This window comes from Cyprinus carpio, chromosome B17 (assembly GCF_018340385.1).
Source record: "Cyprinus carpio isolate SPL01 chromosome B17, ASM1834038v1, whole genome shotgun sequence".
NCBI lineage: Eukaryota > Metazoa > Chordata > Actinopteri > Cypriniformes > Cyprinidae > Cyprinus > Cyprinus carpio.
The window spans coordinates 18,335,976-18,355,884 of record NC_056613.1 but is presented as its reverse complement, the minus strand read 5'-3'; the positions used below and the strand labels follow the sequence as shown (position 1 = coordinate 18,355,884).

Genomic DNA, 19,909 nt, shown 5'->3' with positions numbered 1-19,909 from the left:
TGGTGCGACCGGTTTGTTTGGTTTCGCTTGTTTACTTGTTGACACTCGCATTCCCTGTTCAGTTCATCTAGTGATGTGCGCGTCTCGCGCAGCGTGTGTCCAGACGGGAGAGCGTTAAGGGTTAAAGCGCGCTGCATGGAGTCTGTAGGGCGGAGTGGAGAGGATGTGATTGGAGCGCTACACATGATGTCATGTACATGAAAAAGCCAAGAAGTAGTTAAGAAGGCGGTTTGTAACTCTGGAAAGAGTGGGTGAACCTCTGAGGCGCAGAGAGCAGACGCACGCGGGTGTTATTTTGGGCTGACAACACACAGCAACAGCACCATGGTGCAGCAAACGGACAACAGCGAAACAGACAGCATGTCCAGAGAAGCCACCGACTCCGACGAAAGTGAATTCATGGTTTCGATAAACCCAGACTGGTGCAAGACAGCGACCGGACACATAAAGCGACCGATGAACGCGTTTATGGTGTGGTCTAAAATCGAGCGGAGAAAGATCATGGAACAGTCTCCAGACATGCACAACGCCGAGATCTCCAAACGCTTGGGGAAGCGCTGGAAAATGCTGAAGGACAGCGAAAAGATACCTTTCATCAGGGAAGCCGAAAGACTCCGGTTGAAACACATGGCTGATTATCCTGACTACAAATACAGACCCAAGAAGAAACCAAAGCTGGACAGTTCCTCCAAACCTTCAGCGCCATCTCCAGAGAAGTCCTGCAACAAAATGTCCAAGAACTCCAAGAAATGTCCCAAACTGAAAGCGAACAAGACGGGACGCAAGTCGTCTCACGGCTACGGAGATGAGTACGCGTTTAAGAGCATGAAAGTTTCAAAGACTGTCATTAAATGTGAATTCACGGATGAAGACGACGACGACGACTCCGAGGAGGACTCCTCTCGAGTCCAGGTGAAGGAGGAGGAAGAGGATCCGATCCAAGCCTACAATGTAGCAAAAGTTCCCGCCAGCCCAACTTTGAGCTCGTCTACAGAGTCCGAGGGCGCCAGCATGTACGAGGAGGTCCGGAACAACAGACTCTTCTACAATTTCAAAAACATCACCAAGCAGAGCACAATGTATCCAGCATCCGTATCACCAGCATCCTCTAGGTCAGTTTCCACTTCTTCCAGCTCGAGCGAAGACGCGGACGACTTGCTTTTTGACTTCAGTTTGAACTTCGCCTCCTCCGCGCAAAGCTCGGAGCTGGGCAACCAAAACCCAGGGAATCTCTCCCTTTCTCTGGTGGATAAGGAGTTGGAATCTTTTAGTGAGGGCAGCCTGGCTCCCACTTTGAATTTCCAGACTATTGCACGCCTGAGCTCAGCGAAATGATAGCTGGGGACTGGCTCGAAGCGAACTTTTCTGACCTGGTTTTTACATACTAAATAAGACAAGTAATAACATAAGGGAGAGGTATAATGCTCTGTTCTGTACGTAATTCTTTCCTCTGCCTTCTTCTGGTGGTCCACACATAGGGGCTTTGCGAAGGAGGCAAGTATGGCAAGCCGTTTTAACATTTATTTCTTCAAACTAAATAGTGTCTGTGCTTGTGTTAGCAGTATCATTGTTTTTTGTTTGTTTGTTTGTTTTTTTAATTACTGGAAAGTATTCCAAATGTGACTATTCTATTTACTTTATAGTACTACAGTGCTACTTCTCACTATTGCAGTAGCCTACTTACATTTCTTACCTCACTTGTTACACTAGTTTACTTGTCATATGTAAAGACTAGTCAGAATAGCTTATTAATAGTGCAATTCAAAACGCTACAAGTAACCACTTTTCAGTTAATGTGGAAAAAAAATAACCTGGAATAATAACCTAATAATAATAATATGTAATAATAACAATAATAATAATAATAATAATAATAATAATAATATAATATATATATATATATATATATATATATATATATATATATATATATATACCTAATGAATACAACAACAATTGGAATGCATGTAAAAAAAAGTAGCAAAGGAATATGTATTAGTATGCAAGGAATAAGTACCAGTATTTAATGAAATAGTAGTGAAATTGAATAAGATACTAGTTACTATTGTATTATTTGCTAGTAATTGAAAAAAAAAAAAATCTTAGTAGCAAAAAAATAGATACTAATTAGTTTGAAGGAACAAATGTTAAAATGGTTTGCCATAGGAGGGGAGAGGTTTGGGGAATTAGATGCTCATGAAGCTGGGTACTGTAGCAAAAAAGAAAAAAAGTCTGCAGACCTTTTTTTTCTGGCAGCATGACAGGGTTTTATGGATTTTTTCTGTAGGTCTACAATTACTGTTCAACTAAAGCGGACCACAAAGGGAAAATCTGAGAACTTCTATGCATCTTATACCCTCTTTCTAACTGCAGGGAGCTGAAAATGTAAAGACTGTGGACTGACTCAAAGCAAATCTGTGAACTATTACTGTTCAGGACGTTTCTTTCAAACGTTGTTTAGTCATTTCTAAATGCCGGAACTTTTTTTTCTCTTTTCTTTTCTTTTCTTTTTGGAACCGATTCTGTTTACCTACTGGTTTGAAACTTAAGCAGCCTAAACCTCCTTAGAGTTGCAGGTGTTAGAGGAAGCATTTTGATACATAACAGACCTCATCTTTTTAAAAGAAAGCAAACTATTTTCAGGCATATTTTTGTACAGTTAATAAGGGAATGTTCTTACTGGGCACTCAGTGAGTTTCAGGCACTTCTTCCCTTTATCATTTGTTTTAAGCATGCAAGGGAGTCCTGGTTTAAGGATTAAGTTTAAATTAAAACTTGCATCAAAATGCCTTGTGATTTTAAGCTAGGTTTTGTACAGCTGTAGATCAAATTTGTTGAGTATTTGTAGAACATATGGCATTGGGGAGGTGGGGGGATGCATACCTCAGTGCTGGTATTAGTTTCAAGATTGTATATGTACTGTAAAATAGTAAAGTTAGGAGTTTATGTATATCATACTCGTGATATGTGGATGGGTCCCAAATCGCAGGTGTGAGACTGGATTTTTTTTCTTTCTAATGGCACATACTGTTTCCCCTTCATTTTTTGTGCAATATATTTACTTGTAAATGCAGACCATCTACATGTTTTTTTTTCTTTTTTTCTTTTTTTTTTTTTTTTTTTTTTTTTTCATTTTTTGCATTTTTTGTAGCAAAATGATGGAGAGGCAGACTTTTGCTCTGTCAACATCATTATTGGTCATGATGCTGAAGTCATTAATGAATAAAGAAATCAGCTGGAACTGATCGTAACTGAATATGGTCACACAGTGTGCTTTTCTGTGGAGAAAAACCCCACCATTTCTCTTTAAACTGACCCACAAAAATTGGACAACTCATGTCCTGCAACCAATTTGAAAATGACTCATTTTTGAAAATGTGCCATAATGGGCAAATAATGAATGTCGGTGGTCCGGCTGATGAAATACCAAGAAAGCAAAAAAGGTACATTCCATATCCTCGTTTCATATGATGAAACATTTTATTTTCAACTTAAGACTGCCGTCTTTTCTATTAAAAACATCAACAACGACAACCATAAACATGTATTTTTTCTTTCTTGCACTTAAACATATTTTGTTTATTTTTATGTGGGTCTTACATGAAGTCTGTTTTGATACAAGGTTTGGAATATGATGGATTCTTTGCCAGGGAAAAATGGTGACATACAAGGCAGTCTAGCCTCACATTCCAAATGTGAACCTCTCTTTGACTCATCTTTTAATAAACAAATACTTACCACCATAATATCTCCTCTCAATTTGTTAAATGAAATGGTGATATCATTGTTTGTATTCTATAAGTGGGCTGCCCATAAAAATAGGTCACAAAGCTTTACATAATCTGATTTTACTTTGAAAATATACATCGTTCCTGGCAGGAACCAGTAAAAACCCACCAGTTTAAATCAAAACAATGCTTCCCTTCTCCCGTTCGAACCAACGGCCCCTTTAAGAAATCAAATTTTGCGCTGTTTGAAAGCGGGGTCCTGTGATTGGTGGGATTTTGTGGCCTGTTGGAGTGAAGAGGAGAGACGCAGCATGAATGCTTCACAGCTGCCACTAATCACTGCCGGAGAGCCCACCTCCTCCCATGAAGCCCTCCGACTCACACTGCCCTCTTTTTTGTACTAGTGACCAGTCATGCAGCTTAGAAAAATGGTTTATAAGCAAGAATACACAATCACTCTTAAATATAATCTGTCCCTAGACATTTCAAATCAATATGCATTTAAGAACATGATTACTGCAGCATTAATGTGCTTTTAGTCTCGGAAGCATGCAAATGCATGAATGCATCTAAGGATGCATTTACTAAATCTTGCATTGAATTCACTGAAATTTTAATATGCAAATTACCCTCTTTAAATACCTTAATTGCAGCCTTTTAATTTTGGATACATGGCTTTTTTTCTTTCTAAATTTCTGATGCCGTATTTCTGCCACGGAATAGAATAAAATAAATAAATAAAATAAAAGGTAATTGTGACCTTTTATTTGACAATTCTGAGAAAAAAAAAGAAGTCTGAATTTTATGATATAAACTCATGATTACGACTTTCTTGCAGTCTGAGTTTATATCTTGATTTTTTTTCTTTCTCAAATTTACAGTTTACATACCACATTTGTTTTTCATTGTGACTTTTTGTCTCACAGTTCTGACTTTTTTCCCCTCACAACTGTGAGTTCATATTTTCCAGTTTAGATGTTTCTTCTCTGAACTGTGACTTAAAATCTATCAATTCATACTTTTTTTCTCAAAATTGTGTTTATATCTTGCAATTCTACATTTACCTCGCAATTCTGAGTTTGTATCTCATAACAATTATCTAAATGAACAAGAAGCAGCTTCGAAGAGCCATGGAGAGCAAAGATAAATGCATTACATCATCTCAAAGTAATCATAAGTGTTTGACATGCATGGATGTACTGTATGTATTTAGTTTGGCTATTAAGTCAGTCAGGGCATCAGTAATAAAACATTTATCTGGCTATTACTTTACCTGACCTCTTGGTCAAAGTTACTAATGGATTCAGGGAGCGATTCCCCACAGAATGTGCACATTGATTTTGTGCTCCTCTGAAATATCTGGTCCGGCCTAATGCCACCGGAATGCAGTGAAATGAAATTAGTGACCCGTTAAAATTTCCCTCCATTTCCTCTTTAAATAAATGGAAATTTGAAATGCTTGGGAGACACTGAGTAGGATAACATCTATCAAGTCTAGCAGTTGGAAACTGGTGACAAAAGAAAGTAATTTCCAATGCTTTAAGCTCTTAAATCATTCATAAAATCAGGATGTCATGGCCAAATGCCACATGTGACATCTACATAAAGGCTCCTGGCAAGGAAGCTGATGGTTAAAGAACATTTTTAGATTGGATGTGTTGCTGAAAATCTTAGCAAGTCTTCCTCCAAGATGATTTGAAGCTTTGGGCTACACATCTATGTCATTCTGCTTCAGCTACCTCAGACAATAATAATAAATTGGACCATGACAACAAAGCTGTTTTTCTCTTTCCAGTGTAGTGTGGAGTCACCACGTGAGCGTTGCGTTCTTAATATCCTCTGCTTTGTCAGATGTGCCTCTGTGCTTGGCAAGACAAATGCTCACCGATGTTTATTGCTATCAGATATATCACTCCTCCTCGGGACTCAAAGTACAAGAAAAAAGGTTCACTATTGAACGGGTAATAGGAAATGCATTTCGGCGATTGTGGTGACATTCTTCTTGTGCAAAGGAAAGGATGACCTGTTATGTTCCTGTCACTTGCTGTCCATTCTTCGCATTGCATGTCAGTCACCAGGCTACTGAGCCTCACAAGATTTACTTCCTTTGTTGTGCAAAGTGTCAGAATGTAGCGCAGTGGGCAGGTGTTTAGTACACCACTACATAGGCCTACTTAGATTTTATTTTTATTTTACTTATTTTATATTATATTTTATATCCACAGCGTGTAACTTTTGAACTTTTTATTTATATACAAAATATATAATTTATATAATAATGTATGATGTAATATAATAATTTAAATTTTATATATATTCATTACATTGACATAAATATATATGTATTATAATCCAGTATGGATTACAGAAATTAAATACTTGTAATTAGAATGAATTATTTTTTAAAATAAAGTTACTTTTTTTAAATTACATAATTACTTTAAATTCACAAAATATCAGTAAATTATTTATAATTCATTGATTCTCCCTAATGTTTTATTCCTTTTATTAAGTTATTTATTTTGATTTTATATTTTAAAATTATTATTATTATTATTATTGTTGTTGTTGTTGTTGTTATTTTTAGGATTTAATTAATTATTAGCTTTTCATCTCTTTACAAACCTTCCTTTACAAACCCAGTTTGGTAAACCCTTATGTAATGTTATGTTTAATGCACTTTATGTTGTTTATAACAAAGCATGGAATAGATTTTTTATCATTTATTTATTTGTTTATTCATTTTAATCAGCATGATATTCAAACCAATATGATAAAAGAGTTATATTATACTTGGGTATATACTAAAATGTTATTAACTACAATTTTCATCATGTAATTTATATTCAGTAATATAATACAATATAATATAATATAATATAATATAATATAATATAATATAATATAATATAATATAATATAATATAAAAGTATATGTTCATGTATAGTTAATTACAGCATATTAATTAAACACATAGGTACATTTCATACTTTAACTCGCTGACCATCGCTTGCACAAAGCAACATCTTTTATCTTTTTGTCCTTTAGCATTGAATAAATTCTCTATGTTAATGGGTTTGCATGTGCTGGCCCTTCGACAGGCCTTTCGAAAGAGCCCTGACCCCTGCTGTTCTGCTGAGATTTGTGGCGTGTCCCTAGAGACCCTCGCTTTGGCCCAGCACCTCACCACATCAGGGAACATTTTCAAAATGTAAACATGAGCTAAGCTGGATTTGCACCGTCAGGCTCAGAGATAATACAGCATGCCTATGGTGGGTCAGTTGCTTCTTCCATTGACAGCATATACTCCCTAAGTTCAAAATAGCACTTAAATTGGTGCGCTTTTGGGCTAAGGCTATTTTAAACCATATTACACAATAGCACAGTACTCTGTTTTAATCATTCCACGTAATCATGGCCGTTTCATCATTAATCTAAAGTTACTCCAGTGCGTTTGAACATACTAAACTGGATCCAGAGATTAATGCCATGTTTTTAATCTTACTCAAAGTTATGTAGTAACACAAATTTGGTGGTTTACTTAACTTTTTTAGAGCTAGAAAAGGCTACCTAGTTTATTTATGTTCAGTAAGTTATATTTTACCCAATCTGTTGCTATAGTGCGAGAGAAAAATTTTGAATGTATCCTAAATCCAGAGGTAATCTAACTTCTGTGATCATACTGAGAGCAATATTAGAATTTTACTGCTCACTGCTCCCTTGTATGTTTTTTCTATCTACTTGTAAAAGTCTGTTTGGATGGCTGCCCAGATACATGGATTTAGGTATGTAATTTTCCCAATTTTTTCTCTCTTCCCTTTTTTTTCTTTTCCTTTCTCTCTCTCTGCAGAGAGACAAGAGGAGCCCATTCGGCAAAGACCTCTCTATACGTTTGTGTTTTTTATAATTCAAAGCACTTTCATTGTCTACTCTTTTTAAATGCATAAATCTTTAACAAAATTGCTCCCTATAAGTAGTACAGAACTTGCCTCTCAGGAATGAATATGAACAAGTTCCCTATTCTCTCATTCAAGTGATAACGGTTGAAAACTTTCCGGGCACCCCCCACCCCAAACACCCACCCACAGCCTCCCTCTCAGGCCCAACACAAGCAGTAAAGAACAATAGCTTAAGGGTATACAATTTTGACCAAGCCAGCAGCAACTGCTTGTCCATTCATATGCATCTGTAATTTAATACTGTTCTGAGGCCTCGACTGGCCCCTCCCATTCTTGCTCACTATAGACGCTTTTTCCAATGCACTCTGCCCAATGACTATTGTAATCCCCAATGTCCCCTGCTTTCTCTTTCAATTCAGATGTTACCCGGGTTACCCCATTAGGGCTACTCTTCATAGTTTGCATCAGCATGGGGTCTAATTTGGAAGTCCCTACTGCTTCAGTAAATAATTAGCACATCAAACCCCCCTTAGGCTCCTCACAGGAAGCTTAGGTCACTAGAAGAGCTTTATTTTGATGAATGGTGTGCTACTGGATTCAGAAATGGTGAATTTTTTACTCCCAACTGGCATTCTATCAGGTGTTAATACTGAGTATACCTTAAAAATAAAGAGAAAACAGGAAAGAAATGTGCATTTATTCACACCCAAGGCTTAACAGCTGGAGTTTTTGCATCTGTAAGTTGAGTAAAAGAGTCATAAAATGTCAAAGAGATTGGCGGTTGCATGCCAGAATGGGAAGAACAAGTGATGAAATGAGTTAGCAATTATGCAGCCTACTGCCAGACCCCTGAAATTCGTAGTGCTCTAGTTTTTCGTAAGCTGTTTTGCCCTTTAATTGGGACTATAGCAGATGTTTTCAGTGGTGTTAAACTGTGAAATATGAACTGAAAATCAGTTCACTGGTCTTCAAAGAGTTATACTGAATGTCTGCATTCATTCCCTGCCATTTTGTCCATCTTGCTATGAATGGTTTAAAAGACCCATTTGTTTTTCAGATTTGGACTGAATACGCAGACAAAATATGACTTTGTTTGTGTGTGTGTTTTTTTTTTAAGAACTAGAATCCAAATAAAGATTATAATTAATCTGAAAATTGATATTTTTATAGTCAATATATGCTAATTGTTTGGGATTTGCACCATTTTATATAATGTTAGTCACTTTGCGATGCTAGTTATGAAGCAGTTTTCACGTTTCTTAGCATGTTGTTTACTGAGAGACCAATAATTAAACATTATTGACTGCCGACGCCCCACACTCCCCACTCGATTCAGTCCCAACAAAGCATAACATTTTAAAGCCAATTTTGAGAACTCGTCACTCTTAATAATTAATCGCTGCACAATAAACAATTCATATGCAGTACAGCCAGATCTATATCCATTATGGATATATGTAATAGTCATTAAATATACATTTCGCTTTCAGCTTCAGTTTCTAGATCTCTGACAAAACAAATAAGAATTATGGGAGGGTGGGAACTCCGGGAGTCGTAGGCTCTGGCATGTCTCTGAATTGGACAAGTGAGGTGATTTTATTGGTTCCCCAGAGTTTCCAGAGCAGCACAAGCCTCATAGACCATACGAAAATAACACAACGTCTGGCCCCGGTGACAGCAGACAGGTTGCCGCAGAGGGAACAAACAACTCACAGGCAGAAATGCAGAGTGCAGCTGTCTGTCATTTGTGGTGACTGCTTGTTAAAGAGACCTTGAAGACATTAGGGGGACATGTTTTTCCCTTCTTCGGTTGCACTTCCAACACGCACTGTAACCCTGTAGGCCTTGTCTATTTCGAGGAGGAACTGATGATAACTCTGCTGGATACATAGTGAGATGGTAGACAGTGAAACCTCGCTAGATGGGCCGTCAAAACTTGAATGTCCAAATGGAGATGTGTTTTTTGTAAATTACACGACTGCACATTTGATGACATTTGATGTCAATCACGTACACAACTAGGTCTTTAAAAATGTAACAGCATGACTGCTGGCAGCAGTCTTTTCTATGTTCTTGAAGCGTGCCAGTCTATACACTGTGTGCCATGTCATTGTTTGTTTACAGGCTTCACCTCCCTCAACCCGCTAGCCGTCTGCTTAGCGCAGCAGCTATTTACGGCATGCTGTGAGGCGGGGGCCGCAACTGGGATCAAAAGGAGCCGCTCATTGATTTTCAAACATGCATTATGCTGCCAACATATAGTATCAACGCAAAGTGCTTGCTTGACTATCTTCAATGCTCTGCATGCTTAAGATATGGGTAAGGCAAGGGTAGCATAAAGAAAGATGGAGGAGGTCATTCTTGTTATGCAGTGCTTTTTGAAATCTGTAACATTGTTCATTTAAACTTGATTATTTACACAATGCCAAGACAAAATTATCAGGATGCCTAAGAGGATGGAGCCACTCTGGGTGAAAAAAAAGCTAAATTTTTCATTGTTTAGTGAGGAATTGACATTTATCTTACATAGTTAGCTCAACTAGAACATCATTTATGTTTTATCTTTGAATTTTTATGATATTATAGCAATTTCTGTAATGTAACATTATAGAATGTTTTAAAGTGTGAAAAACCACAATCCCACGAAATATCACAGATCATAAAATTCATCAAATCCATTTCTAATACTTGTAATCATATTTTTCAAACAAAAGGGATATCACCTCCTGAAAGACTGTGTGTCTGTATATAATATATATATATATATTATATATATATATATATTTTTTTTATATATATATATATATATATATATATATATATATAAACACATGCATCTATTACAGAAAAATAGGTTTTGTTTATATATTAAATACAGTTATTTATAATATAAATTATATTAATATAAATATAGACATGTAAATACATGTAAAATTTTAAATATATATACACTGTATGTGTGTGTATTTATGTACACATAATAAATCTACACAGAACACACATATATTATGCAAAAAAACTTTATTTTGTATGCGATTAATCACGATTAATCATTTGCCAGCACTAATAGAGAGAGAGAGAGAGAGAGAGAGAGAGAGAGAGAGAATGCCAAATTGATTATTAGCCACTGACAAGGTCATCTATATATTTTAAATTAAATAAATTTTATTAAATATAAAAAAATAAAGTAAATATTAAATAATAAAAAACTGTAAAACTGTATACTGTCTCTCTCTTTCTCTAAATGTATAAAAATGCATATATACAGTAAAAAAAAACTGTTTAAAAGATAAATAAATAAATGCATACATTTTTGTTACTTTATTAATTTATTTTCAATAGATTGTCTGTTTTATTTTAGAAGTAACCACTTTAATTCACTTTATGCATATCGTGCCAAATATGCAGGCTGTAATTTAATAATATATGTTAATATATGTTAAATTACTTTAATTATATAATAAATTCATATGATTTTTTTTAAATACTAACTGTATTTATACAAATATAAATTACAGTACATACTGTATACTTATATGATGGAATACTGACCAACTAAAATTATTTCCATGTTAAAAAAACTATTAACACTTACATGCCTATTGCATTACAGGAATGATACAAACTAAAGACAAAAAGGGAGAGCTTAACTGAGAAATTATTGTAGTCAAAGTGTGAGGAGGAGCAATGAAGATGTTGTATAATCGGAAGTTCTTAAACTGGAGAGTTGTAAAATATAGTTCTCAACATATCTTAATTAGACAGGCTAATGCGTTAATTGAGTGTAGAGGTCGTTAGGTGCAGTCTGTGGTCTGTGGTGCAGTAAAATCATTTCTTACTTTCCCTAATAATCCTATTACAATGACGCTTAGTACAGAAACTATACTTCCCTCATTCTTTAAGCTCAGGCCTCAACCATGTAATTGCTCGGCATTTAAAGCAATCTGGTCAGTGGCGACAGAAACCTGCTGTGCCCTGCAGAAGTTAATGACACTGAAAGGCAATACCAGACTGTGGGCACATGCTTCCTTGTGCTTAAACGTCCAGTTTGCTAGTCCCAACCCCAGTGGCTGGCTTTCCTTCTTTTCTGAGCTAATGTTTTAGAGAAGTGGGGTGGTAATGGAAGAATTGTGGTTACATGAACTGAGTCTTATTTAGTTTGAAAGCAGCTGGATTACACCTTTTCTGTGGTTTTTACAAAGAATAATGCTTCAGTTTGCAGTAGCTCAATATAGATACAGATTTCCTGAGCTGCAGTTAGATGACAGTCATGTTAGTCTATAGAACTATGGGGCTTATTCATCAGTAGCGAACCAGAGCCAATGGTGGAATGACAGGTTGCCTTGAGCTGTGGTTTTCAGACTGAAAATTCATCAGCTTTAACGTTGGAAACTCATCTGGATTACTTTTATAAAATGACGGAAGAAAAAAGGCACTTCCAATTTGGGACTGGGTGATTTGAACTGAATAGCATGCATATCATATAACCTGTGGTCAGTAATATATAAATAATTCTGCCCAGAGATAAGTCTATTTCATGCTTCATTACCTTTTTTTATTATACAATTAACAAAAAAAAAAAAAAATGTATATATATAATTATTTATTATATGATAAAAAAAAAAACCTTGCTACGTGTACTGCATTAAGCTAACTGAGACTTGTTATAGCACTTGCATATCATTGCTCTTTTGTTGATTTTGATTGCTTCCATTTGTATTCCATTCATTTGTAGGTCTGCTAAAATGTAATGTAAATATACAGTCATACCTGACGACAGAGAAAGAATGCTGTTACACAAAACATTAAAATTGTATAAAAATATAACAAAAATTGGAATGTTTAATCGGAGCTTAATCCTTCTGGGTCTGATCTGATTTCTACCTATTATTTCAGTTTTCTGACTCATTTTGGCTATATGGTTATAGTCATACCAATTCATTTTAAGTGTGTATAATTGTGTATGTGTGAGTGGATGTGTCTGTTTTGCACTCTTGTTGTTTTAGAGTACTGTATAACCCCTTCCTTGCTGTCCACTTTTTTACCGCATTGTAGTGTCACGTGCAACTATGAAAAGCACACAACGCAGGAGTATAAATAAAGTCCTTTTTATAATAAATCCACAGGCAGGAGAAACACAGGAGGCAAACACAATATCAACATCAATAACGGAACTAAGGAGCAAGGGTAAAACACAGGGCTTAAATAATAGGAGACAAACAAGATATTTAAGAAACACAGGTGGATCCGAATTAACTAATCAGGGCAACTCAGGAAAACTAAGGTCAAAGGAACAAAAGACAGGAGATCAGGAACAGAAACAAAAGTCCAGAACCATGAAATGTAGTTGAATTATTGCTTTTATTTTACATATTTGCTGTATTACAGTCACACCAGTTCATAGGTGTGTGTGTGTGTGTGTGTGTGTTCACACGTGTGTACACGTGTGTGTGAGCGGATGTGTTTGTTTTGCACTCTTGACGTTTTAGAGTTTCGCCCTGTCATTGCTGTGTACTATTTTTTGCATTGTGTCAGATTTGTAGATTGTCAATTTCCCATTCTTTTCCTATGGTCGGTCATTTCTGACCGAAGACCACAAGTGTGACTGTTTTTTTTTTTTTTTTTTTTTATGAACACTTAGCCTGCTCGAATTATGCCCTAATTTGTCTGGTGTGTTCACATACCAAATGCCATAAAAGTCACCAAGTTTTGTACCATTCAGATGAAGCTGTGATTTTTAAAAATTCAAAATAGAACATTTTTCTGTCAAAAGAGCACTAGAGGGTTAAAAAACAACAGTCAATTTCTAAAATCAAATTGGCTTTGCGTATTGGTTTTTCCATAATTAGGTTTTACAATTTAACAACTATTTTTCCAATAAAGGTAGACTAAGCATACCACCAAACACAACCTTGAGGTTTAGGGTCGTAACATATGACAAACCCATATCTTCCATCTTTATGGACTAATGATATTGTCTTTGTAAGCATGGTTTGGCAGACAGCACATGTGCTCATAAAGGGTGGATATTGTCTCTTTGTGGGACATTGATTGATGCTGTCGTTTACACACCAAACATTGATCATGACCTCTTCCTGCTCTTTGTTTCTTTATTGTTTGTGGTAGTATAATAAGAATGGATTACTTGACTAACCCTAATGCTGAATTAGTTACATAGTAAACCGCATTACAGGGTCTAGCAGTGAATGGTTAGTGATAAAACAATAAATATTGCAGTGTTCATAAAATACCTCTCTGGTGAATACAGCAGATAAGCCTAATATCATAGTGAAGAATCGGAGTTCTGTATGCTACATTTTTCATGGAACTGTAATTTGAAGCATTGACATAAAATGCATACGTGAAAAAATAAATAGATAAATAATTAATAAAATGTATTTTGTTTTAATATATTTTAAAATGTAATTTATTTCTGTGATGGCAAAGCTGAATTTTCAGCATGATTACTCCAGTCTTCAGTGTCACATGATCCTTCAGAAATCATTCTATGCTTTTTTGGTATGCAAGAAACATTTATTATTATTATTAAAGAGTTGTGATGCTAAAAAATAGGATAATATATATATATATATATATATATATATATATATATATATATATATATATATATATATATATATATATATAAATATATAGGATTCTTTGAACATAAAGTTCAAAAGATAAATCACTATTTTGAAATAGAAGAAAAAGTTTTTTTTTTTTTTTTTTTTGTTTGTTTGTTTTGTATTTTTGTCACTTTGATCAATTTAATGCATATTTGTTTAATGAAAATTTAAGTTTCTTTAATATGAATTTAATTTTAATGGAAAAAAATCTTTTTGATGCTAGTGTTTTGAATGATGGTGTTGTGTAATATCAGTTTATATTTCTAATATTGAAAATGTTGTTCTTATTTGCATATGTCTTAATAGATATGAAACAATTTATATAGTCACATGAAATCTTTACATGAAAAGGGGAAGAACACTGGAGCTCATCTGCAGTGTTACTGGAGGGTAATCGGATGACTGTAGAGAGGCTTTGCATGAAAATGGACGAGGTCTAGAATGCTAATTGCATGAGAATGTAGTGGCTGACACAGTGTCTCTGCAGTGGCCTATCAAATTGAGCTCACATTACATGAAGAATCCCATTCAGGTGGTCATTAGACAATCAAATGGGAATAATCAGACTGGATCTCAATTACCATTGAAGTAATTTTCATGGCAGGCCACTGGCCAAGGAGCAAAAGGGGAGAGAGAAAAAAATAAGAAAAATGATAGTGAAGTGTGAGCTCCCCTGCTGAAAAACAGCTTAAACCAACCTAAGCTCTTAGATGTTAGAGGATCAGCCTAGTCAGGCTGATGTGGTTTGCTAGTTTTTGAAGGTTTTGTGTCTCTTCCTCACATCCCACCCTGGAGGGCCACTGTCCTCCTTATCTGCAACCTTGATCAAACTCACCTGAATGAGCTAATCAGGGTGTTCAGGATTACTAGAGAATACAGGAAAATGAGTTTAATAAACATATTTCATTTCATCTAGTTGCCAAATAACATTTCTCACTTTTATGTTTGAGTTGGTCTACCGGAATGAAAAAAAAAAAAAAAAAAAAAAAAAAACGAAATGAAATAAATAAATAAAACTATATACACTGTACAAAATAATTTTGAGTTTTTCCTTTTCTTTTTTTTTTTCTTTTTTTTTTGTAGACATAACTTTTTTTTAATATAAATTGTCCAGAAAACAAGAAAATTTAAGTGTATTGGCCTTCAACTAAGCTGAAAGTCCAAATAACTATTATAACGATTGTTTCAACTCAAAAACACGTTAAAACAACTGCATCACACTGAAAAAAACAAAAAACAAAAATAGGATAACAAAAAATTTTTAAGGCAGCAGGGGTTTTAAAGTTGACTCAACAAATGTGTGACGTGACATACAGCCAAGTATGGTGACCCATACTCAGAATTCGTGCTCTGCATTTAACCCATCAAGTGCACACACACACAGCAGTGAACACACACAGAAGTGAACACACAACCGGAGCAGTGGGCAGCCATTTATGCTGTGGTGCCCGGGGAGCAGTTGGGGGTTCAGTGCCTTGCTCAAGGGCACCTCAGTCGTGGTATTGCTGGCCCAAGACTCGAACCCACAACCTTAGAGTTAGGAGTCAAACTCTAACCACTAGGCCACGACTTCCACTGTAAAATTGTTTTTACAGTGTAGACATTAAAAAAAAAAAAAAAAAAAACAATTACTGGAACTTTACTATACTACTAACTATACTAAAATAACACTAAAATAAACCAGGGTTAATAAACCTTGACCTGAACCAGCTGAACACTAGCTAGACCTGGCAGTGACATCAGCTAGACCTGCTGAAGACTAGTTTAGCCAGACTAAACTAGCTGTCAGACCAGCTAAACCACCTGTAGTCCAGTTGAACACCAGTTTAACTAGGTTGGGAAACTAGCTAGACCTGCTAACACTAGAAAATAAGCTTACTCTTTTTTCCAACAGGGTTTGTGAAGCATACAAACTAAAGTTGCCTGTGGGGAGGATGAATTTATGAATATAAGCAGAAATGAAAAATGTACTGTATGGAAAATTTGTCAGCTATCTAAATATTCCTCTCCTAACCCCCATTGTTACGTTCGCTTTTTCAGTACAGGCAAGCACAGGTGCTGTATATGTCATTTTCATATAGCGTGCCATTTACTAACACATTTTCCCAAATGGATAACTATGACTAAAAGACGGCATTGTTTCCTGGCCAATCTAAGCAGCTCCTCTAAACAAATCCTAACCAGTAGGAACAACTCGGCCCTGTTTTCACAGCAAACCATTTCCTCTGGCTCCAACCTGCAGTGGACACCTTTCAGCCTTTCCATCCTGCAGTGCAGCTCTTGATTTATGACAGGCACAGGAGACTGACCACTAAAGCCATGTAAATTACCTGGTTCTGAAGCGAGGCACAGGCCAGTGGCAGACCACCCACTCTCTCCTCCTGTCGTATTCTGCTTCACAAATCAGAGGAGCTTTCATATAGTGAGGGTCAGGGCCTGTTTTACCACCCGGAAGAAATCCTTTAGAAGTGCCCTTTAGAATACATTTCACTCTGTTAGCGTCCCTCCCAACAAACAAGTAAATGTTGTAAACCAGTCTATTGCAATCTCTACAAGATGCTTCACTTCTGTAGAATTGAAGATTTGAGAACTATTCAAATTTGTAACTGTACAACCATATTTATTTATTTGTCTGAATAGTTTTTAACATGGTCATTTAAATCTAAATAAATAATTATTACACAAACACCAATATAATTATATATACTGTAAATAATAATAATAATAATAATGATAATAATATATTATATTCTGAAGATAAATTTATATTATTTTATATCATTTATATATATTTAATATATGCAATATATATTAAGTTAAAATACTTAGATCAAGCTTGAATATTTTAGATATGGATATATTATGATATTTTTCAATAGAAATATATATTTAAAGTATTCATATTTTTGTTTTGTGGTATATTTAGTTAAAATAACATAATATCTATACACATACTTCGATTTAATTGATGCAAACTTATTATATAAATGACAATAGAAAAAATAAAATAAATAATAATAAATTAAATAATAAAATGTAAATAAATAAAATAGTAAGCATTAAATATAAATTTTAAAATTATAAAATAAATTATATTAAAATATATATTACATACTGTATATTAGATTAGAATATAAGCAAAAACTTAAAAATACTTACTAACTTACTTGGCAACAGCATGCTGGACATTGAATTTTTGAAAGCCAAAGTAGTTATTAATTAGGATGGAGGGCTTTTCATTTGTCTTGCTCATTTCTTTTCAGTGCATATACAGCCTCTGAAAAATGGGTTTTGCCATTCTTTTTGCTGAGTTGTCATGTCTTTGTGGAGCTTCCATATCATCTCTTGGCTATCATACTGTGGCAGCTGGGTGTCTGATGACTGGCAGGGAATATGTGTTGATAACTTTGATCTGGTTCCTGCTGTTCAACTGTCTCTTAAAGATCTGACTTTGTGGAAGTTCCTGCGCATCAGATATTCAATATGCCTCTTAGTCCCGGTATACAGCTTGACATCATCCATATATGCATGCCATATGGTAGCTCCAGTCTTGCAACTACTGTATATTGTATCTGTATATTGTATCTGTTATCCATATTAATGATGCAACACCTTGGAATATGTCTTTAAGCTGTCTTCTAGTGTTGTCCTCCAGAGGACTACAGAGTTCCTGGTGAAGGTCATTAGTGTCTTGTTGACCTTGTTTGGAGCCAGATATTCAAGGATCCATGTGTGTGGCACTGAGTCATATCTCTTCTTGTAGTCAGTACAGAAGGTGCCCAAGGTGGTTTACTTGGTTTTGGAGTCTGGGGTCATTACCCTGGATGCCAGGAGCAGGTTGTTTGAAGCTTTGGTGTCTTTTCAGGTCATGTCTTGATGTGCAAGCTTATAAGAGTCACCTGCCTCATTTACTTTTTTTTCCACTATAAAGAACCTTTTGTGGAATGGAAATGTTCCATATATGTTAAAGGATGTCTTCATGAAACCATCAATGACAATGAAGAACTTTTATTTTTAAGAGTGTTCATACATTGTGCTTGTTAGAAGACCTGCAGGAACCCTAACCCTTAGTCAAATTCGTTGCTATATGACCTTGACAAGAGCTTCTATCAGAAAGACTCAGGGGGAAGGTGAATGTGAATGTCAGCATCATCAACTGTGAACATAAAATAGAAAGTCCAGTACTTAAATACTGCAGGTGTCAAGCAGTGATTGGCCAGAGCTAATAGTCATGAAAAAATTACGTAGCATTAGAGACTTCCTGGTAGAAGCTTTCGTTTCCATCTTGTGAATGGCCAGGCTTTAGTTGGTAAATAACAATTTATAGGTTGCTGTTGTGGTTAAAATTAAACAAATTTAACTAAGCATATAGTTTCCTTGCCACTGAGTCTTAAAGGCTCAGTTTTGTGACTTGAAGTACATACAGTATTGCTGACAAACGAATAATCGCATCGTAAATAAAAGTTTGTTCGAAGTTTGTGTTGTGTTAAATATTTAAAAAATGTATACATGTGTTTGTGTGTGTGTGTGTGTGTGTGTGTGTGTGTGTGTGTGTGTGTGTGTGTGTGTGTGTGTGTGTGTGTGTGTGTGTATTTATATATACGTAATAAATATACACAGTACACACAAATATATTATGTAAACACAAACTTTTATTTTGGATGTGATTAATTGCGATTAATCGTTTGACAGCACTAATTTCTTGTCTTACGAATCAAACCATGTACGGTATCTGTTGTAGACTCTTAGATCACATTGTTCGCCTCTCGGTTTAATTATACGGAAGATCTGTAATATAAAAAGTTGAGTGCACTTTAGGAGATCTCAACTGTTTCAAGAATTGTCAGGAAATCTCCCAGAAGTCAAAGATTCTCACGTCTGGTTAATAAGTCTGTTCTTTGTGGTGCTGCTTATCCAGCCTCAGTTGGTGTCCTGGGCTTTTTGGCACCTTATTCAGCCTCCAATCCCCGCATAGGCGTCCCACTCCAGTCTCTCTCTCTCTTCATACTGCAGTCACACACACCCTCCGGGCCAGATAAGCCAAGCTTCTGCTGCTTCCCACACACTCCCCTGTCGATACTCCAGAGCTGTTCAAAGGCTCAACAAAAGACAGGCTGGGGAGGCGCAGACCCATAGTCAAGGCCGCAGGACTTGAGACAGCAGAGAGAGATTCATCTTCACATTTTGTTACGGATTTGTTTCTGGTTTTGAATCTCTGTTGCTGTTGGCTTGAAATAATGGCTGTTGGTTGGGTAATTACTCACCCAATGGAAAGATAACAAGTGAAATCTGGGAGGTAATGTCCTTGTCCTGAGCTTAAAGATGCTCAAAGATGCTTAAAATCATAACATTCACTATGGTGGCAGTGGAAATAAATGTTGAGAAGCAAATAACCTTTTTGATTAGCTGGCTGTGGTGTTCCCAAGATGAGTCAGAGTTGACTGACATTAAAGCAACTGTCTCTGTGAGGGTCAGGGTCTGCTGGCAACTTCCAGTACGTGTCCTTGTTTAACACTGTCCAAGAATACAGCAGAAAAACCTTGAGCGCCAAAATATTTTTATTTTATAATGTCATCATCCAAAGGGTTGCAGTACACAAACAGCCAACATGGATCTAGCTCACAGGCTGCTTTGGTCTTTATCGATCTGTCT

General features: G+C 35.7%; 1 protein-coding gene across 1 annotated transcript; it reads left to right on the top strand.

Moving 5' to 3' along the window:
- Positions 1-103: 103 nt before the first annotated feature.
- Positions 104-3,743, top strand: LOC109081653 (transcription factor Sox-11-like). The gene has a single exon (XM_042742623.1). The coding sequence runs from the start codon at positions 325-327 to the stop codon at positions 1,333-1,335; it is 1,011 nt and encodes a 336-aa protein (XP_042598557.1). The 5' UTR covers positions 104-324; the 3' UTR covers positions 1,336-3,743.
- The last annotated feature ends 16,166 nt before the right edge of the window (positions 3,744-19,909 follow it).

What these genes read in the sequence shown, in the direction of transcription:
- LOC109081653 (XM_042742623.1), top strand. Translation starts at nt 325, where the DNA reads ATGGTGCAGCAAACGGACAACAGCGAAACAGACAGCATGTCCAGAGAA.